The following is a 27,647-nucleotide window of genomic DNA, read 5'->3' as shown; positions in this document are numbered from 1 at the left end:
GGCCTGTCCTGGACTCAGCAGTTGGTATCGGTAGTGAATGTGACCCAGTTCCCCTGGAACTTCCGCAGAACCAACGAGAAAGTCTCCTGGGGCTGCTGAGGCCATCTTGCTGCCAAGCGGGGAGGGCCTGCCTGAGAGTGGAGGCCACTGAGAGGGGTGGGGAGGCCCTGCTGACACTGTTGGAGCCCCTGGATCCAGCTGTGCCTGAAGGGGACGCCGACCCTCGGACTCTGTACTCACACAAGCCACATGATTCTGTTGGGGCTGACGCCAGTTTGAGCTAGGGCTTCCCTACTCGCAAAGGACCGGGGCCTCCCTGTCCCACCCCAAGCAGAGCCGTCAATGCCTCAGAAAGATGCTGAGCAGCTTCTCCCCTTTGCCAGAGTGTAGCTGCAGGCTCAGGAAACCACGGCCAACTGACCGAACGAACTCTGGGCAGAGCAGAGAAGGCAGGAGACCAGGAGTTGGGGGAACAGATGCCAGGGCAGCAATGCCAGGAGCCACAGAAAGCCCAGATGTGAGCCCAGTGTGTGCCATTTCACAGGGGGCCTCACCCGTCTCCACACTGGAGTTCACAGACTCCCCCAAGGTCTTTCCAAGTTCAAGAGTTGAGAGCTGGGGTCCCAATCCAGCAGAGCACTGGGTGGCCCTGGGACCCTGAACCCACCTGACCTGTCCCTTCCCTGCCCTTCTGCACCGCTCCCAGCCCCTGTAAACTTCCCCCGCATTCCCACCAAACTACCCTCTCCACTGGCTCCTAACCACCTTCATGGAGGCGTCTACCCAGGCTCCCCACCAAGAGACCCTGCCCTTCCATCTGCCCAAACCCTCCTTGCTTCTAAGGCCAGAAGTCACACTGCCTTAGGGTGGCCACACCCTCCTTGGACAACTGAACGTGGAGGATGCAGCGCCCCCTTCACGGAAAAGCGCCCCCTCCGCGGAAAAGCCGGAGCCCTCCTCCTGGCATCCTGCACTCCCCGGTTTCCTTCCTCTGGGGCCCACGAGGGAACGGGGAGTGAGAGGAGACTCAGCCCCTAGCACCTGCCTTCCCAGAGACACCTCTCTGGCTTGGCCCAAGTCCTACTGCCGCCTCCCAGCTCCTGAGGGGTCCAGGAGGATGTGCAGACCCTGCTGCCTGCCGCCCGATCAGAGGCATGGCGCCTCCACGGCTAACTGGCACTTGAACGCCAAATTAAGCATCGGTTCAGAAGCCCCTGCAGGCCCAGCGTGGGAGCTGCCTCTTTTCCCACCGGATTGCCATAATCCTCTAAGACAGACCCTCTTTGCACCCGCCTCAACCCTGACCTGCAGAGCCACAGACCTGGGAGAGAGTGGTTCACGGGGGCACTGCCACAGATACACCTCCAGGCTGGTGAGCTCCTATGCGTCTGTTAGGACCCGGCAGAAGGTTCCCCTCCCAGAGAAGTCCTCTCTGTCCCTCCCAGCAGAGTGGCCCCCTACTGTGTGTCAAGTATGAAGTTGGTACCTTACAGACAGGTGTAAGCCAGATGCCCGCCCCAGCCTTTGAAATAGGCTCCATTTTACAGACGGGGAAATAGGCACAGACAGGTCTGGCAGCTTGCCCGGGATCACACAGCTACAACTCACACCTCAGGCTCTGGGTTCACGACGGGGAGGGCAGAACTGTGTCTAACCTGGTGCTTTCCCAGTGCCTAGGACACACCCAGGCATACAACAGGTGCTCAATAAATGAAGAGTGTTGAGGCTGGGTCCTCCTCGCCCCAGTATCCTAGGGTAGAGCACAGGAGGCAGGCTGCCGGCATGAATGCTTCACGATGACATTCATCAGCTCCCTACTGTATACACAGTCCAGGGCTGGGGCCGGAAGGAGATGCTGGCCCCAAACGAGAGCAGGAGTCCAGGCTGGCCTAGACTGTGGGGTCCCAGCGCCCACTGCACAGGCTCGGAGCCTCCCCTGGGATTTGGCCACACAGCCTCTACCGGGCCACTCTCCCAGCACTGGAAACCCCACGTTACTGCATCACTGCTTTGAGTTAAGCATTGCTGCTGCTGCACACCTCTTCCTCAAAGCACTTCTGAGGCTCAGACAGGAGGGGCTGAGACCACAGGGTTCCAGGCTCAGGCCATGAAGTCCCTCCTCAGCATTGCTCGTTGGCACCTGCCACGGGCAGACAAGGCTTTGGGGATTCCTGACGAGGTTCTCTGAGCCCAGAGCCAAGAGGCTGGGGCTTCAGTTGCTCTGGGGACTGGTACTCTCTAGGGTTGCAGAAAATGTTGAAGGTAAAATTGAAAACAAGCGCAATGTGCAGGAAGGGGCCTCCTCCTACAGCTGGAAGCGTAAACTGGCTCAGGCTTTTCTGGGGGTCAGCTGAACTAAAAGTGAAAAACATGGCCAGGCTTTCACCCCGAAATGCCATTTTGAAGAACTGGTCTCCAGGGAGTAACCAAGGCCGTGCACAGTGCCCTGAACGTATCAGAACGCAAAAAAGAAACAGGAAGGATCAGCATGTCCAACAAGAGGGGGTTGGTTAAATGCACTGTGATGTGATGAGCCTGGCACAGCTGTTAAATCTGGAGCGAAGGAAGAAAATTTAACGATACGGAAATGTTCTCAACATACTAAATGGGAAAAAACGGAACACTGGAGGCAGAGGGCACCCCTTGGGCCTGGCTTACCGTGGGATTTGGTGAGGCCTCACAACGAGACTGGTTGGAAACACAGGAGTGCTGCTGGGTGCACCAGAAACAGGGCCACTGTGCCGACAGGCAGCTGGTGCAGCTGGAAGACAAGGGGGGCCCTCAGCTACCCGGCTCCCAATCCCAGTGCCCAGGAACCGGGACCCAGGGATGCAGATCCCAGCACAGGGGAAGGTCTTTCTCAACATCAGAGCTGCCGAGAGGGGCTGGGCACTCTTTTAAGTAGTGAGCTTCCTGCTTCAAGAGGTATGCAAGGAGGAAATAGGCAAGCAGGGCCTTTAGGAGACTAAGTTAAGTGTAATCAAAGCACTTCTCTCGGCCTCTACTAGCCTGGGTGCTCACAGACGCCGGGCACTGGGTGACGAGTTTGTTGCACAAACATGCTGGCGAGTGAACAACCAAGAGTCCTGTCTGCCTCTGGGATACCATCATTTGTCTTCCCCGGGCTTCCCCAGGAGCAGAACCTCCTCCCGCCACCTGGAAGCAGGCCCCGCCCCACTCACGCTGTGTGGGGATACACCTGCCCAACGCGGCCGCAGTCGTAGATGGTGAAACTGGCCCTGACGATGTTCTGCCCGTTGACCCTCACCGCCATGTCGACGGTCACGTGGTCTGGAACAGAGCAGGGAATCCAGGGAGAGAAGAACAAGGGAGGGGGGTCTCCACCGACGTCAGAGGCTGGGATATCAGGACCCCCGTGCCTGAGATTCCACCACCTGACAGCCCCCATCTGGCTGTCCCCGCAGCCCAGGCAGTGAAGTGCTTACCTTGGTGGGGTGGGAAGGGCGGGAACCGGCTCCTTGGCAGGAGGTTGCAGTAGGCGATCTGGTGGCCAAAGGCAGGGCCCGGGACCCGAGCCACAGTGTGGATGTCGTTTCCATAGTCACAGGCCATCTCCATGCCGCTGAGGCTGGGCAGGCTCCCTGAGATCTGCAGGATCATACCCTGGAGGCCAGGGCCCTTAGCTGGGGGGGTGGGGAATTTGGGTGGGGGTGGAGGAAGGCCACTCCCCGCACCACCCCACCCCCGCCCTGTAACCCCAGGAGAAGAGGTGGTGGGTGGTCAGGACTCCACGCCAGAGGGCTGCAGCCTACATGGGCCTCAGCTTCCCCGTTTGCAAAATGAAACTGACCATCTTACAGTAGCCAGAGGCGCTGCATGATGTGGCCCCCGTGACCTCAGACGCCATCCTCTGATACCCTCTCAAATCATAAGTCTTGCTCCCACCTCAGGGCCTTTGCATTGGCGGTTCCCTCTGCCCAGATACTCACCCTGGCTTCCGACCTCTGCTCAGATGTCACCTTTGCAGTGAGCCCCCCACCTCGACCTGGTCTAAAATGTCAACACTGCCCCGCAACCTACCCGCTCTGCTATCTTTTTCTCTGTAGTACTTATCACCATCTTGGCATTTTTCTTGCTTCGTCTCTCTCCCTTATGAGCACGTCAACCCCTTAAGGGCCAGGCGTTTGTCTATCTTGTTCACCGCTGTGTCCCCAAGTCTAGGCCTCCGCGTGGCACATAGCTAGTTTGCTTGACCAGATGACGTGTGTGCAGGACTGTGACATGTAATGATGGGGAGGAGGGCGCCCAGGAGCCCCAGGGCCTGTCTGGGCCATCAGAGCCATCATCTCCCCCAGGGGACAGAGGAAAATGCCAGCCTCAGAGAAGTCACTGAGGGCAGGGCTGGGTGGGACTCAAGCCTGCCTGTCCCTCAGCCCCTGCCAGGGCCTGGAACACCCCTGCCCAGAGGCTGCGTGCTACAGGTAAGCAGGAGGCTGCGGCAGCTCTAGGCCCTCCTGGACACGGGTGAGGGGGTAGCTACTTGCCCCCATGCTACAGATTCATCTGTTTCCCAGCTCGAGAAACAGCAGTCTGGCACTTGGTGGCCTCCCCCGACCCCGTACTGGAGCCAGAAAAAGGCAGGATGTGAGATGGGGGCTGCTGGCTCTCCTCCAATCTTCCAACTTGCCCCCCCTCTTCTGGGACTCTGGAGCCCACCCGCTTGAATTCAAATCTCAGCTTTGCCACTCCCTCGCTGTATGACCTTGAACAAGTCACTTTACCGCTCTGGCCTCAGTTTCCTCGCCTGTAAAGTGGGGATGTTAAGACCATCTGGTCGTTATGGTTCTCGTCATCTGCCTCCAGGTCCCTGGGGTGCTATGCGCAGGAGTCTCTACCTCTCAGGGTTTGGGTGCCAGGTGAAGGGCTGCTCTCCACCCATACTTCTGAGCCCGGAGCTGGGTCCTGGCTCCCCAGAGACTCACCGGGTACTCTTGGTGCACATCGATCTCAGCCGGCAGGACGGTCATGGCGGGACAGCGGCCGGGGCCCTCGCTGGCACTGGTCCAGAAACGCGGCTGGCTGGAGTTGGCGCAGTCCTGCTGCAGGGTGCACCTGGGGTGGCACGGCACAGGTCAGGACGCAGGGGGGCTCCCCCGCCCCGACCGCCTTCCTGGCCCAGCCCCCATCCCAGGGGTCTCACCGTGTCTCCAGGGCACACCAGCCACAGTAGGCATCGGCCGCACCCACGCAGTCCCCACAGCTGGTGTGCACAGCACACGCGGCGACTTTCACCCTGGCCATCTAGAGGCAGAGGCAGGGGCCCAGATCAGAGGGGCTGCCGGCCCCTCCCGGGGGAGTCAGCACGGCGAGGGCCATGAGAGGCTGGGGAAACGGAGGCTCGATGCTACAATGGGGGAAACACAGGGAACAAGGCTTCCCTGCAGAGGTGATGCCTGCGCTGGGAGGTGAGGATGAGCAGGCCAGGGGACAGGGGAGAAGGCGCTCCCAGCAGGAGCAGCAGCACGTGCAAGGCAAGCAAGAGAGCTCAGCTCGTCCTGGGACCTCGTCAGACTGAGGCTCGGGCCTTACCTGGTGGGACGTCATCAGATAGAGGTAACCGGGGTCTGCGGGGTCAAACTGCATGACGTGGTGCACAGGCTCCCCGTAGGCCACCGTCACCACCTTCCTGCTCACCACCTGCATGCTCTCGTTCAGGTTGATCTGGGGTGGGGGGGAGCCGTCAGCGGATGGTGAGCCACGGGGTGCCCCAGCAGGGGGAGGCCGAATGCAGGGGAGCTGCCCTGGGGGTAGGGGCTGAGCCGGGCTTGGAGTCTCCGCCCCTGCCCCTCTCTCGGGCCCTTCCAGGCCCGGCAGCGGGTCACTCGACACCTCTGCCTCTGCTGTGCCCCCACCAGGGCCTCCCTCACTGCCCTTCACGGGCACATCCAACCCTGTGAAGAGGTTCGGGCTTCACAGTTTACAAAACATTCTCTGGGAGGCTGTTGGGCATCATGCCAAGGAGCAGGGACTTGGGTTTGAATCCTGGCCTTGACATTTACACGCTGCACAAAGTACAAGTTGTCCAAGTCACTTCCCCTCTCTGAGCTAATGGGGCTGATGACGATACCTGCCCCGCATGACCACGAAATGTGCTCAAGAAGATGCGGGCGAAGCGCTGCGAGGGCCAGGCCCGGGGGAAGCTGCAGAGCCACCCGTCTCATCCCTCCCCTCTCACGCCCATCTCACAGATGAGGAAACTGAGGCCCAGAGAAGCCACGGGACTTGCCAAGAGTCCTAAAATGAAGATGCCTCAGGGTCGCGATGCAAGCCTAGGCCTATCTGACCCCAGAGTCCAAGGCTGGGGCTGGGGTGTGGGGTCCAATGTCCGGGCAGGAGAAGGACCAGGACTAGCTGGGGCCTGGAAGCTTCTCTGGCTGAGGGCCCCTCTGCATGTCCCCCAGAGAACTGACGATGCCGATCAGAGACCCATCAAACTGCTCTCTTCCGGCTGGTCTCACAATCCCAACATGCTGCCCTGTCAGGGTCCTGCCAAGCCCTGAGCTGGGGTCAGGGGTCTAGATGCCTCCCTGGGGCCTCCGACCACCCAGCCCTCCTCGGTGGGCTCCCAAACCTTTAGCGGCTCCTCCTGTGTATGGCATCAACTCGTTCTGGCATTCAAGGCCCTGACGATCCATCTCAGCTTACTCCATCAGCCTCATCTCCACCCACTAAACCCGACTCAACATCCCAGCCTCTGAGCCTTTTCCCATGCTGTGCTCCCTTCTGGAACACTTCCCTCTCCCCCTTGGACCAAGATTTGTCCTCCCAAGGTCTCCAACAAAAAGGAGGGCTTCCCAGATGCCCTCCACACACCCAGTTGGAATTACTCTCTCCCCAGGTTCCCACAGGCTGTCCCTGCCCTTGTGATATCCCTCGTTCCAAGTGGCCTCTTGGCAGAGTCTGTCCCGGGCAGCTTGGCCCCATTCCCACCCCCAGGCGTCCAGCAGACATGTTTCCACTCCTTCAACAGTCTACTGATGGGACTTCCCTGGTGGCGCACTGGTTAAGAATCCGCCTGCCAACGCACGGGACATGGGCTTGAGCCCTGGTCCAGGAAGATCCCACGTGCCGCGGAGCAACTAAGCCCACGCGCCACAACTACTGAACTTGTGCTCTAGAGCCCGTGCTCTGCAACGGGAGAAGCCACCGCAATGAGAAGCCTGCGCACCACAGTGAAGAGTAGCCCCCGCTCCCCACAACTAGAGAAAGCCCGCACGCAGCAACAAAGACCCAACGCAGCCAAAAAACAAACCAAAAAACAAAAAACAGTCTATTGAGCACCTAGTGTGCTCTGGGGCCTGGGCTGGGTGCTATGATCTAAGCCCCAAGCTGGGGAAGTGGGTGGGAGATGACCCAGCACAGCACAGGGTGGAAGGTGAACAGGTCCAGGTTGAGGAGTGGGGTGGCTCTGTGCTGACTGGACCTGAATTCAACCCAGGTTCTCACTGTGTGACTTTGGGGCAGTCGTTTCCCCTCTCAGAGCCTCAGCGTCCTCATCTGTGAAATGGGGATCACGGCTCTGCCTCCCTTGAAGGGATGTGAGAATTAAGGAGATGCGAATTAAACAAGATGATGCCCGTGACATGCCTGTTGAGGCTGGGTAGGCACAGTGGTGCCTAATAACTGCAGCTTCGTGGGTGGGGGAGACTCCTGGACAGATGGGGAAACTGAGGCTCAGAGTGAGAAGTAACCACCGCAGGTCACACAGCTGGGAGGGGAGGAGCGAGGATCCCCATCCGAGTACCTGACCCCAAAACACAAGCCCCACTGTCTGCGGACCCTCAACGGAAGCTCTGAAGGTTGAGGAGGACCCCTGCTCCCTCCCAGCTCCCACGCCTGGCATCTCCCCCACAGATGTCAGCGGGCCCGCTAGGGTCGGGGGCCAGGCGGGCTGGGACTCTGACCCCCACTGCTCACCCCCAGCCTGCGGCGTCTGCCCAGGGAACTGAGGGAATTGGATTATGGGATCTGAATCAATTAGGCCAGGGCCTGGTGCCGGTTGGAGGCATGCCAGGTGGCTGACTTCCCGACAGGCATGGTGTGGTAGGTGCCTGGGGGGCAGGTGCACGCCCTCACCTGGAGGCCGCTAAGTGGGGAAACCAGATTCCTCTCACCCCTTCCCAGCTCCAGGCAACTCAGCGCCGGGCATCATTACCTCCAGAAACCAGTCACTTTGGTTTTGGGCTGGGGCATCTGCAGAGGGTGGTCAACAGAGTGGAGGAGGGAACAGGAGGGAGAGTCCCCACTTGCCAGGCTGTGGCCTCCCCCCACCCCTTCAAAGCCCTACAACAGTCTCAAGAGACGGAAAGTGCAGCCCTTAACAGATGGGGAAACTGAAGCCGGGAGAGAGAAAGTTCATTGCCCAAGGTCACACAGCCTGCAAGTGGCAGAGCCCAGAGACTTGAACTCAGATCCACCCGGTTGCAAAACCCCAGTCCTGGAGCCCTGAGAGAAGGGGCCCCTCTCAGCCCTGGTTCTCTCCTCCACACGACGGGCACTTACTGCTGTGAGCAAGAGTGGAAGAAACAGAAGTAGAAGACGCCACCTTATAACCTGTGGGCCCCTCCCCCCAACCCCTGCCCCCTACCCCCCCGGGGATCCCCCCAGGCCCAGCCCTACCTTCAGCAGCCGGCCACTGACTGTGCCCAGGAAGACCACCGTGTAGTTGCCCACGCTGGCCACGGCCACAGAGGAGAGGCCCGGGGCTCGGAACACGGGCGAGGCCTTCAGGGGCTGCAGGATGGACAGGGGGTGCTGCAGGTGGGCGGCCCCGCAGTCCAGCTGTTCCGGCTGCAGCTAGAAGAGAGATGCATGTCAGACCTCGGCTCCGGAACCTTCTCCGGCTCCCTGCCCACACAGCCAGCTGTGGTCTCCGGCCTCAGCATCAGTGCTTTTAAAGTCCTGCTCCTGTTCTGTATGCCCAGCGCTGGGCTCAGGCCCCGACATAAGCAGAACCCCGTCTCTGGGCCCAGGTCGACCCCTGCCCTCAGCTTCAGTCATGGAGCTGCCCCAAGGAGATGGGTACGTTCCGGGTATGCAGGAGCTGGACAGGAGGAGTCATGTGAGGAAGGCAAGAAGGCCCAGGGAGGCCAGCCTCTGCCCCAACTTACCTGCCGACACCCAAGAGGTGTCCCTCCTGTCCCGGCGAGGTCTCCACAGCAATCATGGGGTTTCCTCCCCCCAGGCCCCTGCTCTGACCCCAGCAAGCCCCTCCCAAATTCCCAGCAGCTCGCCAGACCCAGGTTGAGGGCTCCCCAAACTGAGGTCCCTCTCTCCTTTCCCAACACACATCCCTTCATCTGCCCACATTACAGATGGGCAAACCGAGGCCAGGTGTGTCCAAATGCACAATCCTGCCATCCACATCAGCTCCACCTCACAGGAGCGGGAAAACCGCACTGGCATGCCCAGTCCCCGCCATTCCCTGGACTTACGCCCACCTTTTCCACCTTTCTCTGAGTTTTGTTGGTTCTTTCAAAGGTTTCTCCTGCAATCTCCACAGAAGTACAAACAGGCCTCTAGGAAGTGCCTTTCAGAAGACAACTGTGCAAATCCACAAGGATGCAGACACAAGAGTGTTTTAGAAGAGCGGGGGTTGGGGGACACAACCTCAGTGTCCACGAGGATTGAGCACATCATCCAGGAGAGCCACCCCAGCCCTGGGAGACACCACAAATCTGCAATGATTATGAAGAAAGATATCTGGCTGAGAAAAGTCCCAGGATGTCGTGGGGCCTTTTTGGTAAAACTGGCACATAAACATTAAAGTAACAGTCACGACAGCAAACACAATACAGGCCACGTTTACTGGGAACTGACCCTGTACCAGGCCTGTGCATCAACTCCCTGAATCCTGGCAGCCCTCTGAGGTCCCATGTCACAGACGGAGAAACTGAGGCTCAGAGGAGATGTGGCCTGCTCCAGGTCACCAGCTGCAATATCATGCCACCAGGACTGAAGCGGCCAGCAGAACTGGCTTTAGGGCACGGCCTTACAGAGAGGTTTCTTTCCCCTTATCTGTGCTTTTTGCAAGCCAAAGCCACTGATGGTGTGCCCACATGGGTTTTGTACAAAATCTCAACTAGTTTTCAAAAGCAAACCATAAATACCAGGTCCTTCATTCTTGGGAAAATAAACAGAGCTGAGCCCTGAGCCCAGCGATGGGGGTGGGGCTGGGGAGTGCCCTGGGCCACAACTCATGACCGGGTGGCCTTCCACAGGATGGCCAGGAGTGACCTGATCAAGTCGCTTCACTCCTCTGAGCCTCAGTTTACTCAACTATAAAATGGGTGCATTTCCAGCACCTCCCTCACAGGCACTCGGATAAGACAGTTCATCGTAAAGCACCGGCATGGAGCGTGGCTCACAGTAAATGCTACAGAGGTGTCAACTGATACTATGGCTGTTTCAGATATGACAGTCACTGAAATTATTATTATAAAGTGGAATTTGGGGGCAAATCATGCCTACCTCAAAAATTTTCTAATCTGGACCACCTGGGACCACCTTAAGGCAGCCATCCTCTCACCGAGGAGCCTCTTCCAAGCCCCTCTTCTCTGGGCCAGCTCCTTCCCTCAACATTTCCCCCTGAACACAGCTGCCAAGTGAGCCCTTTAAAGGCACAAAGGTCTCCTCTGCTTGAAACCCTCGGATGGCTTACTTGATACTGAGAATAAACCTTGAATCCTAAACCCTCCCTTCAGGCCCCTGGGATCTTCTGGGCCCATCCCATCCCATCCTTGCCCTCACTCCTCCACTCCAGCCACACCGGCCTCATTTCTGTCCCTCAAACATTCCAAACTGGGTCCTGCCACAGGGCCTTTGCCTGTGCCAGTCCCTCTGCCTGGGATGCCACTGCCCAGACTGTCTTATCACTGGCTCCGCATCTTTCAGCTTCAGACTACCCTGCCTGACCCATCCTCTGTGTTCATCTCTGTGCCCAAGTTGGGGGCCGGCCCTGGAAGGAGGCTGCTGGCCCATCTCCCCAGCAGCCTCTCCCAGCCCTGGTCCCACCCTCCGCAATCCTGCGGCTGCAGGGAAGAGATGAGGTGGCTCCACCAGCGAGCAGGCAGGACAGCGGGCACCTGGGCCCAAGACCTGTCATGAGGACGCTTTTCCTAGAGGTTGTCTAACTTTTCATCACTGAAATCTGTGGATTACTTGCATCATTTAATAATACGTTGTTCTAAAATTAAAATTGTAAACCCTCACCCAGGGGACAGCCGCTTCCTCCCTGAGCTCTGGGAGGGGTGGGAAGGCAGGAAGGGGACACCTGGAGGGCCTGGGTGACAACTTTGGGGTTTTCTGCACTGGGCCCTGCGATGGGGGGTCCTGGGAACAGCCGGACCAGGCGCCCAGATCAGGGTGATTTGTGGGCCGGGGGTGCAGAGAGGATGAGGTGGGAATGGCTGGGAATCTAGCTCTCACCTGCCCGCCCTGACGCTCACAGCCATTAATTCTGCACTGGAGGAATTCTCTAAAAAGCCTTTCCTCCTACTTTTTTTTTTTTCTTATCCTAAAAATAAAATTTAAAAAAAATTTTAAAGGAGAAGTAACCCGTTGGCTGCTCTCCGTGATCTGTGCTCTGAGGGGGAAGCTGGCGCCCCAGCCACCAGGGGAAATCACAAGGCTACAACTGACTCGAAAACGGAAGCCAGACACACGTCCACTGGGCAGGCGAGAAAGGCCTCTGCTGTTGGGGGATGTGGCCCGGGAAAGGGGGAAAGTGGGCTCGGGGGAACTGGCGGCCGTCCCGAGTGTGCCCTCAGCCGAACCCGGTCTCCAGGGGCAGTCAGCTCCAAGACCCAAAATACTGCTTGCCCTGACTGTGTGACCTGGCCTGAAATCCCTCCATCAGCACCAGCCCTCCTTCCAGTCTCACTTGGCATTGGTCTTTCAAAACACAAATTCCTCTGAGAGCAGGGGGAGGGCTGGACTCTCACAGTGGCCTCCTCCAACCCAGAAGGGCCACCTTCCCAAGCACAAGACTGCAGAGCCCCTCCCTGGCTTTTGGCTGTCCTCAGGGTCAAGCCTGGCATTCAAGGCCTCTGTGATCTGGCTCCTGCCGGCTGCTCAGGACTGGAGTCTCACTTCTGTCTCTGCCCCGCCCTCAGCTCCGACCACATCAATCTCTGTAGTTTCTCAAATGTGGCCACACTTTCCTCCTGGGGCGCCTGAACCTTCATGATGTTGTTCCCTCAGTAGCCAAAGCCCTTCTCATACCTCTGAGCCCTCTATTTCCCCTCCTCTTGACCCACGCTATTCCCTTTGCCAGGTGTGCCCAGGTGGCAAGTTTTCAGCCAGCTTTCAAGATGCAATTCCAAAAACACCTCTCCAGCGCTCTGTGACAGCACTGTGCTGGTCACCACCTTCATTTCTCATGGTAGCGTATGCATGAGCTTCTCCAGGGTGGAGACTGTGCTCTGGGGTGAGTGCTGACTAAAGAAAGGAAACTAATTTTGACTAAAGTGTGAATGACTGTATTCAGCTTCTTCTTTTCCAAGCAGAAATAATGAGAGGGACTTCCCTGGTGGTGCAGTGATTAAGAATCTGCCTGCCAATGCAGGGGACACGGGTTCAAGCCCTGGTCCAGGAAGATCCCACATGCCGTGGAGCAACTAAGCCTGTGCACCACAACTACTGAGCCCGCACGCCACAACTACTGAAGCCCGCGCACCTAGAGCCCGTGCTCCGCAGCGAGAAGCCACCGCAATGAGAAGCCCGCGCACCACAATGAGGACTGGCCCCCGCTGGCCGCAGCTAGAGAAAGCCCATGCGCAGCAACGAAGACCCAATGCAGCCAAAAATAAATAAATAAATACATAAATACATAAATATATATATATATATATATATATATATATATATATATATAAAAGAAGAAACAATGAGAGCAACACTGCCATGCTGGGTGCTGGAGAACAGAAGGAAAAGTATGGGTCAATTGTATGTCAACTGTGTGTGTGACAACACAGGGGAGCCAGGTGTTCAGTGCCAGGCAGCACCTGGCTGCTACTTTTGGTTCCTCTAAGAACCTCAGTTGATCCTTCTCTAAAATGGGATGAGCAGGGCTCCCCTGGTGGCACAGTGGTTGAGAGTCCACCTGCTGATGCAGGGGACACGGGTTCGTGCCCCGGTCCGGGAAGATCCCACATGCCGTGGAGCGGCTGGGCCCGTGAGCCATGGCCGCTGAGCCTGCGCGTCCGGAGCCTGTGCTCCGCAATGGGAGAGGCCACAACGGTGAGAGCCCCGCGTACCGCAAAAAAAAAAAAAAAAAGGGATGAGCAACGGGCGGCTGCTGGTCTCAGCTCTTTTCTAGGAGCAGGACACCTCCTCCCTCTCCGCTGGCTGCCTCCGGGGGCCAAAGCTCAGCTCTGCCCACTCTCCCACTAGAACTCTGACATACTGATTTCACTATCAACTGTAATTGTGCTGACTTTCTCTCCCCAGGAAGCCAGTTGGAGCAAGAGCTTCCAGAGCCTGGCTTCTCAGCCTCCTGCCTCCTGCCTGCAGACCCCACCAAACCTCAGCCCCACTGCAAGTGGCACTCCGAGGAGGATGAGGCGTCAGTGGCAGACTACGAGACCAGTGGTTCCGCCCCAGGTGTAGACTACACCGGCTGTCGGGGTTTTGTGCTTGGGAAGTGAGGGCACTTTCCCGCCTCAAGGTTTTGGTTGTTACCGAACCGCGATCCCGGGAAAGCGAGCTTTCACTGCTGAGAAGCTGAAAGCACGCCAATCACTTCGGGGTATTCAGCAGCAGACTCGCTCGGCCTGCCGCTCGCCACACGGGGCCGGGGGCTGCACTGAGGCCCTCCCACTCACCCTTCCACAGCAACCAAAAAGAACTGTTACAACCGCCAAGCACTAAATGTGACGTGGGATCCCGGAAAAGGAAAAGGGCATTCGTGGAGGAAACTCTGGAGTTTAGTTGAGAGTAAAAGACCAATGTTGGTTTCTTAGTTTTGACAAATATATGTCGCATCTGTCGTAACGTGTGATCTTAGCAGTGGGGAAAACTGAGGGAAGGGTATGCGGGAACTATCTGTACAATCTTTGTAACTTTCTTGTAAATCTAAAGTTATTCCAAACTAAAAAGTTGTTTTAAAATTAAAAAGAGGGCTTCCCTGGTGGCGCAGTGGTTGGGAGTCCGCCTGCCGATGCAGGGGACACGGGTTCGTGACCCGGTCCGGGAAGATCCCACATGCCGCGGAGCGGCTGGGCCCGTGAGCCATGGCTGCTGAGCCTGCGCATCTGGAGCCTGTGCTCCGCAATGGGAGAGGCCACAACAGTGAGAGGCCCGCGTACCGCAAAAAAAAAAAAAAAAGCAAAGTGGCTTGTGTCCCTCCCACAACTCAATAGCCTTCCATAGATCCCCAGTGCCCTCAGCATAAACCCAAAATTTGCTACTGGGCCCTCAAGGCCCTGCTCGAGCTGGCATGCCCCTCTGTGGCTTCCCCCAACCCTTGTCCTGGCCAGCTCCTTCTCCCTCAGTGTGGACAGCAGACGAGGGGCCAGGACTGGAGAACGGGGAGCCAGCAGGGCAGTAATGGGGGTCTCACAGGCACAGCATCAAAAGCCAGGCCTAGAAACAGGGCACTAAACTCTGCTTCCTGCAGAGCCTGAGTGAGTAAGCCCTCCCCTGACCTTCTCCCGAAGCTCTGAGGTTAAAGGGGGAAGTGTTCTCCAGGTCTCCAAGGGCACAGGTCAGGCCCAGACTTGAAACCACACCTGCGACTCCCAAACCCAAACTCCACCCAACCACTTCAGCCTGTGCGGGCTCTCGAGACATGGCGGCTACTGGGCTACGGCTCCAATGAGCTGACCTCTCCACTGAGGGTAAACCAAGGCATGAAAAGAGCCCTGGGCCTACGGCATTCCGGTACTGGGAGGGGGCAGGACAGACTCGGCTCTGGGGGGCCTCTGGCAATGGCCCTCACACCAAGGAGGAAGCTGCCTGTTGCCAAGAAAGGAAATACCAGCACCTCCCAGTTGGTGATCAAGATGTTCACTTCCTGAAGGGGTGGAGGTGGGGGGCAGTGGGGGAGAGCATGGCCAGCCAGGCCAGAGAACAAGTCAGCAGTTCTGGCTCTGAGTGGGAGGGGAAAAACAGTGCTTTGGGGAAACTGAGGCACAGAGAGGGGCAGAGGCTTCCTCAGGACACACAGCGCAGTAATTCTCTTCCTGGCCCCAGGCTGCCCGAATCAGGCAGGAAAAACCAACAAACGGCAATGTGCAGAACAGCCTGCGTGCACCCTTCCACAGCTTCAGAGGGCCACAGCTTCAGAGGGCCTGCCTTGGCTTCCCTGACCCGCTCTCTGGAGGAGGCGGATCGCCCAGCCCAAGCACTGAGGTCATCTGGGCCAGCTGGGCACCACCTGGAAGGGCCGTGTGGACCAGCCAGCCAGGCCGCCCTGAGCACGATGTGTCCACCCACCCACAACTGGCACTCCCGACCCTGCCGCTAAACAGAACACAGCCTGGAGGAACAGCCCCAGGCTGAGGTCAGAGGCCGGGCTAGACTGAAGACCTGCTGCGTGCAGGCATGGAGCACACACTCTTGTTGGGTTCCCATTTAACAGACAGAGAAACCGAGGCTCCTGATGTGCCAAGTCTCATAGCTCTTAACTCACTGTGGGCTGCCCCATCCTCACTGAGCCTCAGTATTCTCACCTATAAAATGGGGGCAATAACTGAGCCCACTACAGAGGCTCAGCTCACAGCAGCCCTCAATACTGAGCACCACAGGTGCTCAACACACATTCCCAATTATCTCTGCAGGCCCTTGGGCAGAGGCTCGGGGACGCCCGAGGACAGGAGGGCCCCTGGGACTAGCCGCTCCACCACTCCCCGAACTCAAGCATCTGAGGCTGGATCAGCAGCAGTGCCTTCACCCGGGCTGGGGTGGCTCTGCTTGAGGCCTGCCTGGGAACTGCTGCCGCAGCCGCTGACTCAAGCAGCCATTGTTTTGTTAGCTGGACACCGCCCCCCAGACACTCAGCTCCCCCTTCTCGAAGCTGTTTCTCATTCTGGCCCAGCCTGGCCCCATTTCCAGCCCTCCCCCCGGGTCCCAGAGGAGCAGAGTGTGGGATGGGCAGCCAGGACTCTTCCCTGGCTGGGGCGGCGCGGGTAGGGGGGTCATTCCCTCCCGCCAGCTCCAGCGGGGGAGGGGCTGCAGGCGGAATGCAGCAGCTCCAGCCCCTCCTCACCCTGGAACAGTTTCGGTCCCAGCTTCTTCCCCTGAAGGGATGCAGGCCGGGAGAAGCTGAGAGTGCAGCTGGTCTCCTGGGGACACCAGGCCTTCCTCCTCTTGGGGCTGAGGGGCCCTGGATACTGAATTCACACCCTCCTCCCGATCCCCGGGGGTGCTGGCCTCCGTCCCAGAGTCATCTGACAACGGCTTGTGACCGCAGCCGAGGGGCTCCCAGTAAACATCTCTGGGCCGGGCCCCAAGTGCTGGAGACATGGAGGTGACATGGGGCCCTCTCTCTAGCTGTCAATGTCCCAGTTCAGAGACCACCCCCACGTGGGGAAGGGACAGCTTTATAACAGTTAACAACACAGTGGAATCAGTAACACAACAATAATAAGCAGCAATGGTTTACTCTGTGCAGAGACCTCTGCCTGTATAACCTCACTGAACCCTCACCAGATCCTCATAAGTTGCTGCTACTTTATGGCAAAGGAAACTAAACCACGGAGAGGTAAAGTGACTTGCCCAGGGTCACAGAGCCAGAATAGCCAGAGGTGAGCCTCAAACCTAGGCCGGCTGGCTCCAGTACCCTCGTCCTAACCCACAGTCTCTTCGCCCCCTGCTCCGTCGGGTGCAGCCAACAGCTGCTGGGAGTTTGGCCACGTGGAGCTGGAAAGGCCCTGGGTTGCAAGCTGGGGATACTGGGGCCCATCAAGGAGCTAGCCACTTCCAGAGGGTTCAGTCACCTCCAACACAGACGGTGGATGAGCTCTGAGAGGGGGATGGGGGCGGAGGTGACCACCGATCGCTGTTTAGCTCCTTTCCTGGGCCTGGCCTCCACTTCAAGCCCTCTGCCCACGGCCCCCCCATCCATTATTTACCGATCAGAGCAGAAAGCGCTCCGTGATTAACACCCTACTGGGGCCTCGCTGGGCCTCGTAATGGAGCTGTGAGCTTCCTCCCTCCTCCAGTGCGTGATTTATCGTGTTTCAGGGTAAAGGATGGGGTGGACTGGGTGGGGCTCGCCCCGCTTATCTCGGTGGCATCGAGGATCGAGGATCGGTGGTGGCGGGAGAGTGGGTGGGGCAGCGGGGCCCTTCCAGGTGGCCTGCTGGGTTCGGCCCTGGCTCAACACAGGCTTTGGAAAGAAGGAAAACAGGCGAGCTCTGGGGGAAGCCGGGATCCAAATCCACATGGCTGGCGCCAGGAGACTTTCCGGGCCTGTCCCCACTTGGGGACCAGCTGGTTTCCATGGCAATCCCCACACCGCTGGCAGAGCTGGAGGGCCCCTTGGGAGTCACCTGGTCCAGCCCCAGCGGGGGCTCCAGGAGACAGCGTCCTGCTCCCGCCAGCACCTGGCAGGACGGATGTGGGCCAGCAGCCACGGGGTCTCCTCTAGAACCAGATCAACTGTGTCCCACTCTTCCCCCAGGCCTTACTGGTTCCCTGCAGCCCACAGGACAGTGTCCAAATCCTCGGCCTGCACCCCAGACCTCACATGAAGCTCTCAGCTTCATCACTGCCTGGTACCCAAACCATGTTCTACCGCATCTCTGGGCCTTCATCTCTGCCTGGAAGGCCTCCCCAAGCCCCATCTGTCAAAGTCCTGCTCCAACACCCGCCTCCTCCAGGAAGCCTTCCCTGAGTCCCTCAGACTCAGCCCTGCTTTGGCGTATCTTCTGTCCTGAACTCCTCCCTGACTGTCTGGGGGCTCCTGGAGGATAGGGGCAGGGTCCGATTCATGCCTTTTAACGGGCTGCCATGTAACAGAGCTTAGCCCCTCCCTGCCACACTCCAGGGAACCCTCCACCAGGAGCACAGACAGGCAGGAGATGGTGCCCAGGAGGTCTGGGCTCTGGTGGGCGAAGGTGGAGACAGCTGCAGTTGTGGGAAACAGGAGCCCTGCACCCGGGGAACCTGGCCCCAGCCTGGGACCACGCTGGGCACGGGGCTCGGCAGCTCTGCTGGCCTCACTGGGAAGTTCTCATTACCCCCCACTGCAGCCCCAGCAGGGGAAGAACATCCCTGGGTCTCAATTTCTTCAACTTTAAAAGGGACCCATTCACCCCATCACTGGGACCTTGAGGGCCTCTTTGGCTCACACCCCTTAGGTCAGCGTTTTCAGAGGAACCAGGGAGTAAAGGAGATGAGCACAGACTCTGACACCAGACACCTGGTTCCACCTTTTACCCACCGTGTGACCTGAGGCAAGTCACTTATCCTCTGTGGGCCTCTGTTTTCCCTTCCTGTAGACTTAGCGTAACACTCACCCCGTTCCGTCGCTGGCAGGATTAAAAGATACACACTATACGTCGCGTGCTTTTGCAAAGTGCCTGAGACAGAATAAGTTCCCAGGACACAACAATAATAGTAATAATAATGATGCCAATGGGAGCAGCTCTGGTGACAGAGTGAGGGCTTTCTTGCCACCCCACAGCCCAACTCAGACTGGGAAACTGAGGCCCAGAAACGGGAAGGGATCCCTCAGGCCCTCGTGCTCCACTTCCATACACAGTGTGTCTGTTTTCCACCCCCCAGCAACCAGAACCCGGAAGCCGGCCTGTTTCCTTAATCTCCATGAAAACCGGCAGCTGTGGCAGTAGGCAAATGAGACTCCTGAAGAGGGTGTTTCTGCAGGGGCTGAGCCAACTCACACAGGCCTCCGCTGAACTCCAGGGGTCCCTGTTCTTGTCTCTGCTGAGCCCACTTTACAGATGGGGAAGTGGAGGCCCAGAGAAAGTAAGTGACTTGCTGGAGGTCACAGGGAGGAGGTGCAGAGCCAGGATTTGAATCCAGGGAGTTGGTGCCAGGGTCCAGCACTGACCCGTCCACCACTCTGGGCGTGTGTGGTGTGGCAGGGTTGACTGTGGGCATGGCCAGGGCCGTGACAGATCCTCCAACCCTCCTAGCAAACGCTGGATAGTGAGGGGCTGCCCTGGAGGGGAGGCGGTGGCCTGCCCAGCCCCAGCACACAGCATGGTCCAGGGCTGGGGGCAGGGTTGAAAGGGATTTGTCAAGTCATTCAAACGGACCACACCTCTCATTCACGCACCCAAGGGGCCAGGGGGTCACAATCACATTTTCAGAGATGAATGTCACTAAGTGACTCCCTGCCTCCCTGACTTCCTCAGGAGGGCCCCTCAGCCCCAGCCCCCACTTGCGGCAGGGCCTCTGCAGATACCCTAGCCAGCCTCAGCTGGCTCAGGAACTGAGTCACTGCAGCGGCAGCTCCCGGCTTCCATCCCCGCTTGCATCCGGGGCCTGCTGGGAGGTGCTGCCCCAGAGGGTTTTGTACAAAGGGCTCCACCGAAATCTCCGCGGGATGGGGGGGTAATTGCAAAACCCCCAGCTGAGAGCCCACAGCTAACACCAGCGGTCACCCACGGCAGACTCCGGAGCCACACAGCCAGTCTGCAGGTCCCTACGCCACTAGCCAGCTGCTTGGGACCCTGGGCCTCAGTTTCCCCATCTGTAAAACTGGGGATAACAGCACTTCCTGCCACACGGGGTGGGGGTGGGGTGCTGTGAGAGCAAACACACTGGTGCCTGTGAAGGGCCCCACGCAGCGTCCCTGCTCAGAACCGGGAGGGTGGCCGTGGTCATTTTTCAGCCCCAGAGAGCTGAGAGGGCACCCCGCATCTGCACACCCCTCAGGCCTACCAGATGCGCGGCGTCTCGCCATTAACAGACGCGGCGCCCGGCAGCTCTCTCCTCGGCCTGTGCCTCCCGCAGCTGAGCTCGGGCGGGGAGGCACCCGACACACCTGCGCCTCTGTCTCGCCCACCCCTGCTCACCTTCGGGACCTGCTTTGGTCCCATCTCCTCCCTCCTCTGAGCGCTCCCTGCCCCACCGGCTGTTCCACACACTGAGCACACTTCTCTCAGATGTATTTCTCTTCTCCTGGTACTCATACCTCCACCTGCCATTTCCTGGGCACTTCGTGTGAGATTTCAATTCAGAAGGAGACACTGTCCCATTTTACAATGAGAAAGCATGAGGCCCAGAGAAGGTAAGTGACTCACCCTGGGTCACACAGCTTACGGGCAGGAGAACAGGACTCACCATCAGCTCTACCCTCACGTACCTGGCAGTTGAGACTGATGACACTTCCAGGTCAGGGAGGTATGTTAACCGTCTCCTGGCCCAAGATGTGTCTGTCTCTCTAGGCTAGAAGGTCATCCCAGCCAACCCCTCCAGAGCCCCCTCTCCTAAGTGCCCCCAAGTGTCTCTGCTTTTACCCTCGGCCGCGGGGAGCTCACTCCCAGCCCCCAGGCCAACTCCAAATGGAAAGCCCAGCTTGGAAGCTTATCTCCCTCTACCTCCACCCAGCATTTCAACCCCTAAATTGGTTCAGAAAATGCCTTCTTGACAACGGGCACCCACCCACTGCATGCCAGTTTAAAACCGCCTGAGGGTTTTTTTTCCACCTTTACTATAAAAAGACACCTTGAAAATGCAACATTGACATTTCCCTGTCCGTTTTCTTTTTTCTTTTAAAATACAAATATTATGGCCATTCATAGGCTAAAGGGAAAGATTCAGGGAAGGGAGTTGGACTCAGTCTGACCTTGCCTTGCTGGGTGGCCCTGTGCCTCAGTTTCCCCACCGAGAGCACAGGCAACTTCCCAACTCACTTTCACCACATACGTGAATTGAAAAAAGGGATCCAAGCTACAGGCCAGAGGCTCATTTTCTCACTTTCTCTCTCAGAATAGTCCAAAGGCCCCAAATATGCCCAAAGCAATCAGGGACAAAGTTGGGGCCCAAGGCTGGGAGGACAAGGTTCCCTGCCTCTTCACTGCCTTAAGGGTGGTGAGCAGGGAGCAAAGCCTCCCAGGCGAGGAGATGGAATGTCCGAGACCACCCCAACCATGGCTCTGGAGCTTCAGGCCTGAGGCCCCAAGGGCAACAGCACGAGGCTGGGTGTCCAGAGGCCTGGCTGAGCCACCCTGCTTGGGGGGCAGACATCCCTGCAGAAGAGATGGAAGGGCAGGGTCCTGTCCCCCCTTGTCCAGCCCCACTGAGACCACCTGGTGCTGGAGTAGTCAGGCCAGACGGGGCTGGGAGGAAGAGGGACTCCAGGGCCCTGGTACTCACCCCCACTCCCCGACCAAACCCACCGTCTCCCCCAGAGGCACCCCGTCACATCCCCGACTTCCATCCCAATGCCGGGCTGGCCTGGGCAACTCCCTTCTCCATCCTGTCTGTCCCCACCTCTGGGGCTACATCCAGGCATCTGAATCCGTCCTGAACCTCCCGCTTCTCTCTGTGCCCTCAGACCAGGCCTGTCACATGCCCCTAGAACAACACCTGGCCAGCCACCCCTACCTCTGTGCCCAGTGCCCACCACACTGTAGGTGCTCAAGAAATATTTGCAAATGAAGGAGTAAATCACTTGCCTGGAAGATGGCACCAGCCTCCTTCCTACTCTCCCTGCTTCTCCTCTCTCCTTCTCACCAACCACCTAACGACTTTCTAAACTAGCTCCGTTAAAAACCATCACAGTAACCGCAAACACGTGTGCCGAGCACGCTGCTATAAGTGCTTCACCTGTAGCATCTCATTTAATCCCCACAGGGGTCCTGCGAAGTCGGTATTTTTATTATCGTTCCTGTTCTACAGAGGAGGAAACTGACATGCTTGTTCAGATCAGAAGCTCTGGCTAAAACCCTTCACGGTTCCCCATGTCCCCAGGACACAGTCACGCCTATCCGCACCCGCATGGCAGGCCTGCCCGCCTTTCCCAGCCCTGCTCGTACTTCCTGTTTCCCCTCCCCGGCCACAGTGACCACCTCTCACTGCTCCAGTCCGTCTTGCTGCTTCCTACCTCCAGGCCTCTGACAGGCTGCTCCCTCTGCCTGGACCCTTCCTCTTCTCCTGCCAGCTTCGTGTGACTAACTCCTGCTCACCCACCCACCTGCGCTTTGACACCACTCCCCCCAGAGGCCTTGCTGCCCCTCTCCGGGCTCCGTCTGCCCGGATGGGCTCACAGCACCCATCCCTCTGGGCTGGAAGGGCCTGGCCACACGTCTGCTGGCACGGTCCCCGAGAGCAGACAGTAAGGGAATCACCACTGGTCCCCAGCACCCAGCAACACAGTAGGGACTTAGGAAATGTTTACTGAGGCTGCCATCGGGCGCTAGAGGTGGGGTCTTCACTGTTGCAGAACAAGCCAAAATAGGTCACTGGTTGCTGTCCAGGACCAAGCCCAGACCTGTGCTAATAATGCCCCCCGGGGTAATAATAACAAGAACAGCAGACATCTACTAGGTGCTTGCTACGTGCTGGGTACAAAGTGCTTTACGTTAATTAATTCATTTGGTCCTCAGCAATCCTTAGAGATTTACTGTCCCCACTTTACAGATGAGGAAACGGAGGCTCAGAAAGGTTAAGTCACTTGTCAAGGTCACACAGCTGGGAAGTGACAAGAGTAGAATTTAACCCCGGGCGCGAGGTCCAAGTTCTTAGACTGTAACTGGGGAGCTGGCAACAGCCAGGAGCAAGAATAAGCATCACTCTCCCACCCCCACCTGAGGCTTCAGGCCCAGACCCTGGGGCCTGTGCCCACAGCTGGGCATGGGGAAGGGGAGAGGGGTGTGGAGGACACAGGGAGAGTGGCCAAGGAGGGGGGAGGCCCTTAAGCACTCTGTCCCTGGGGCTGTGTCCCTGGAGAGGCCCTGTCCCTGAAGAAAAGGGAAGCCCCAGCTCCCTTCAGCAGTGAGTCACTGCACCAGGCCAGGCTGGGGACGGGGGACCGTGGGAACCAGGACGGTTCCTGCCAGAGGGGGAGGGGGAGAGGGAGAGGGAGACTGTGGCGGCCTGAGGAATCCCACAGATTGTCTTACACTGAGGGCCTAGACGGACACACAGGCCTGGAAAGGCCCGAAGAAGGCCCTTCCGACAGGGTCTTCCCTCCGTAGAGCAGAGACTGACTCCCCATTCACCTCCTCAGGCTCTGAGACCCCCGGACACAAAGCTTGTGCCCTCAAACACAGCCCACTGGGGTACGTGGCTCCGGGGCGGGGAAGAGTGCACGTCCCAACCGCAGCTCTGGGTGGCCACCCTGACCAAGCTGGCCCCCGCTGGTAGCAGACCGGCTCCCGGGCCAGTCTGCCCTGCTCACCCACCGTGACCTTTACTTTCAGGGCAGCCAGCCAGCCGGGTGGTAGGCAGTGTGAGGGCCCAGCTGCAGGAGAAGGAATCTGCGTTTTCTCAAAGCCCCAGTGTTGGGCACGCCCACAGGGGAATAATTAATCTCACGAGCTTCTTGCCACGGCCTGAGGATCCCAGAGAAGGGACAAGGCAGAGGCACAGGGAGCCCCCAAGGAGGGCTCCGCAACCACCAGGGGAAGGCGAAGTTCTGCATTGTGAGAAGCTGAGGCTTTCTAAGGGACTGGCCAAGTCTCCCCTGACTCAGCTCGGGATGGAGAGTGCAGAAAAGGCACAGGGGTCCACCTCCCAGGGCGCTCTAAAGAAGTGACCCCTTGCTGCTGCGCTTCCTTGAGTGGAACCACACACAGATGCCTCCTGCACCCTTGTGTCACGTCCACCCAAGATCAACGCACACATCGACCCCCCCCCACCTGGCCCCCTCACTCCTGCCCTGCCCAGCCCCAGACACCTGGGCCCCATTCCCCCACCCCAGCTGCTGTGGCCCTATACCTGGCCCTCCTCGTTCCCTCCAGATCCCCACAGCCCACTCAAGCGCTACATGCAGTCCTACTCATGTCCCTCCACTCTCCTGAAGCCGGCACCTCCCCACCCCGGTCGCCGGGACTCCTCCAACACACACACTCTGAGTTCCACATCTGTAAGGCGGCAAAGGCGGCAAAGGCTCTGCAGCTCTACGAGCACAGATGCTGAGACCGGACAGCGTGGATTCAAATCCTGCCTCTGCTAGTTCTGTGTGACCTTGAGCAAGTTACTGAATCTCTCTGTGTCTCAGTTTCTTCATCTGTAAAATGGGGATGAGAACAGAGCCTAGCTGAGAGGACTGCCGTTAAAACCTAGAGTTATGCCATGTGATGCGCTTAGTAGGCGTTCCACAAGTGTTACTGCCTTCCTCATAGCCCCCAGGCCTGGTGCATGTTACATGCTCAGTAAATGTGTGCTGGATGAGTGAATAAAAAGTTGGCCTCGGGAACACACCCATTTGCCAAGCAGCGGCCTCCCCAGAGTGCCTACTGGTTCCCAAACACCTGCGTCCCCTGCCACACACATCCCACTGCACACCCAGGCCTGCACTGTTGCACCAGTGTGTCCCTGCCACACGCACCTGCCTGCCCGCACGCCTGTGTGACCCAGCTCAGTGACACACAAGTCTGGTGCATACACCTTGCTTCCCCTCACCCCCCATCTGCAGGGCCCTGATGCACGCCTGCATGCCTCCCTGCACACCTGCCACACTCGTGCGCACACCTGCCAACTCCCAAAGGCAGCCCTCACGGGCTCATGCGGTCAGCCCAGAACATACCTTTGGTCAGATGCTGCACTCACTTGCTGCGCACACAGCCCACTGCTGCGACCCTCACTTGCACAGCCAGGATGTATATGCACCTTCGGCTCTCTTCAGCGCACACCTGGGTACCCATGCACAACCCGACCGCCCCGCACACCTACATATGTGCACCTGTAACCCAGCACTCATTTGAGTGCCCAACGCGCACACCTAGGCCATATTCACGGCAGTGCCCCCCACCTCTGCTGACACCTGTATCCTCGCGACTACACCTGGGTCCCCGCAAATGCACGGGTGGCTCAGAGTATACACTTGAGTCTCCATACACGCACATCTAGGTAACGGCACACTCACACGTGTGACCCGCTCAGCGCACAACCTGCCCTGTTACCCGCACGCTCTCTCTCCAGCCCCCTGGGCTGGTCCCCAGCGCCCCCGCTGCCTGGGCATACCTGGATGTTGCGTTTGCGCTCACAGGCCGGCCCGGTGCCCTGCACCACGCTGTCGAGCACGGCCACCACGTCGGGTGCGGGCTCCACGAAGCAGGCGGTGCGCGCGGCGCGGATCGCGGCTTGCACGTCGGCGAAGCGGAAGGCACAGAGCGCGGCCGGAGCCGTGCGGGCCGCCGGGGTCCCCTGCGGCCGCTCGAAAACCGCAAAGAGCAGCTCGCGCGCGGGGAAGACGGATACCAGGCGGCTGTAGAGGTCGCCGCGGCCCGCGCCGCCCGCGCACTGCAAGCCCAGCTGGATGTAGGACTCAGTGAGCTTCTTGGCGTCGCCGCCGGCGCCGCGGGGCAGGCAGATGCGCGCCAGCAGGCTCCGCGCCTGGCTCTCCTTGTCGCCCGCGCGTGCCTCGCTGTTGAGCGCCAGGTACGCATAGGTCTGGGCGCCCGGCTGCGGGTCGGGAGGGTGCAGGAAGGCGCGAACGAAGCCCAGCTTGTGCTGCTCCTTGGCGCCCTGCTTGATCTTGAGAATGTTGTCGTCGGAGGGGTTGAGGTCGAAGGTGAAGAGCTTGGCCAGGTCGCCGCGCGCATCCAGGGAGCGGATGGCGATCTCGGGCGTGTTCTCGAAGCGGTGGTCCTCCAGGCTGCGGTTGCGCGGGAAGAAGGCGCTGCCGTAGCCCGTGTACGTGGCGCCCACGAGCAGGCGGCTGCCCCCGGTGCCGGCGGCCGGCGGCAGGACCAGTCCCACGGTGGACGCGTTCGGGTGGTTGGCCGCCACGTTCAGCATGCTGGGGAACACCGTGACGGGCTCGGCGGGCGGCGCGGCGGGCGGGAAGTGCACGGCCACCGCCGAGATGTTGCCCCGCCGCCGCAGCTGGCAGAAGCCCTGGTAGATGGAACCGCACACGACCACCAGGCCCTGGCCGGGGTCCAGTTGCAGGATCTTGTTGTAGTTGTCGGTGAGGCGCCGCGGGTGCTCGCACGAGGCCTGCGGCAGCTGCGGGGCGTGACACAGCGGGCTGTCGGCCACCGGGCCCACGGCCGCCTCGGCCTCCAGGCTCAGGTTAGCGCCCGACAGCTGGTAGAGGCGGTTGACGGCTGCCAGATACACCGTCCCCGCCGCGCCGTCCAGGGCAAAGTTGTTGGTGGGCGTGGGCGAGGGGAACCGGCGCTGGATCTCCAGGGCGCCTATCCGCGCCGCCCCCAGGAGCAGCAGCAGCAGCAGTGGCGGGCACGGCGGGGCCCAGAATGGCGGGCGCGGCGGCAGGGGGCTGGCCGCAGCGGCCCGGGCGCTAAGGGGTGCGCCGCCCGCGCCGCGACGAGCCATCCGGGCGTGCGCGGGCTGCGCGGCACGGCGAGTGCATGGGGCGCGGCGCGGCCGGGAGCCGGGAGCCCGGAGGCGGCAGGAGGCGGGGGGCGGGCCCGGGCCGCGAGGCGCTTCCTGCCCGCGCCAGCCGCCCCCGGCCCCGGCGCCCCGGCCGGGCTCAGCAGCTCCGCTCAACCCAGGGGCGGGGCGGGGGCGGCTCCGCTGCGGACACGCCCTCGCGCCCCGCCCCCCCGCCGCGCCCTGCCCTGTCGCGCCCCGCCTCCGGGGCCCCCGCCCGCCTGCCCCGGGCCCACCTCCCCACGCGCCCCGGGCCCCCGCCCCCGCTGCCCGCCGGCCCCGCCCTCCGGCCGCCGGGCCCTTGCTCAGCTGTTGTTGGGTCTGGCCGCCCCGCGCCCTCCAGGACCCTCCCGTGCGGCACCCGAGGCCCGAGGCTCCTTTCCCGGAGCTGCCTCCGCCTCCGTCGCTGGTTGCTTTAGTTCCTTCTCCCTCTTGGCCGCTTGGCCTGTCTCTCGAGCTTGTTTTATTTTTTCCTTTTCTGTCTCTTCCCTCCTTCTCGGTAAGTGTCTCTCAGTGTCTCCCTGTCTCTGTCTGTGTGTCCCGCCCCCCACCCCAACTCCGTGCGTGGTCTCTCCTTTTCTCAGTCTGATTCGCTTTCGCTCTCCCGTCTGTTACCCCGCCCCTCCCCTTTCTCCCCTACATTCTCTCTCCTCCTGCTCTCCTGTGTTTCTGCCCTTGGCTCCCTCTCCCTCTCTCCTGGTTCCCTCCGCGCCCGCCCCCTCGGACCCTCTGTCTCTCTCGATCCCTCTACCCGCTCTCTCCTCCACCTCTGTCCACCTTCCTCTATCCCTGCCCTCCCTGTCTCTCTCCACCTGACATTCCACTCCCTGTCGCAGGACACTGTCCAGACCTTAGACCCCGAACCATGGACACCCCCAGGGTCCGCTGGGCAGGGGGCACTGCCCCCTCAGATTCCAAGATCCCCAGCCCGGAAAGGGGTCTGACAAGTGGCAGGGACCAGAGATCAAGGGTCAGACATATAAATCAGGGAAAAGTGAAGAGGAGCTTTCAGGTCTGTGCCAAGCCCCGGGGTAACCAGAGTGGAGCCTTGGTCCTGGGGGGTGATGGCCCCAGGAGGCCCACAGTTACCTCCTGTGGAGACCCAGCTGCCCTTCCAGCCACTTTATTCGGGACTCTGGAAGGACCTAAAA

General features: G+C 59.6%; 1 protein-coding gene across 2 annotated transcripts in view; it reads right to left on the bottom strand.

The window, feature by feature from the left end:
* PLXND1 (plexin D1) overlaps nt 1-26,484 on the bottom strand; it is a 51,808-nt gene extending 25,324 nt beyond the window's left edge. Inside the window, exons 1-8 of one of the 2 annotated variants that reach the window (XM_081247064.1) lie at nt 25,123-26,484; nt 8,641-8,817; nt 5,551-5,682; nt 5,162-5,262; nt 4,944-5,073; nt 3,447-3,609; nt 3,183-3,291; nt 2,659-2,761 (exon numbers count right to left, since the gene is read on the bottom strand). In XM_081247064.1, the coding sequence (XP_081103190.1) occupies nt 2,659-2,761; nt 3,183-3,291; nt 3,447-3,609; nt 4,944-5,073; nt 5,162-5,262; nt 5,551-5,682; nt 8,641-8,817; nt 25,123-26,439 (2,232 nt within the window). In that variant the 5' untranslated portion in view covers nt 26,440-26,484. Of the gene's footprint in view, nt 1-2,658; nt 2,762-3,182; nt 3,292-3,446; nt 3,625-4,943; nt 5,074-5,161; nt 5,263-5,550; nt 5,683-8,640; nt 8,818-25,122 lie in introns of both variants that reach the window. The other variant, XM_081247063.1, reaches the window with a different exon arrangement.
* Nucleotides 26,485-27,647: the final 1,163 nt, after the last annotated feature.

The sequence above is a fragment of the Mesoplodon bidens genome (assembly GCF_964165515.1).
Source record: "Mesoplodon bidens genome assembly, chromosome: 10".
NCBI lineage: Eukaryota > Metazoa > Chordata > Mammalia > Artiodactyla > Ziphiidae > Mesoplodon > Mesoplodon bidens.
This window is presented reverse-complemented; position numbering and strand designations above follow the sequence as displayed.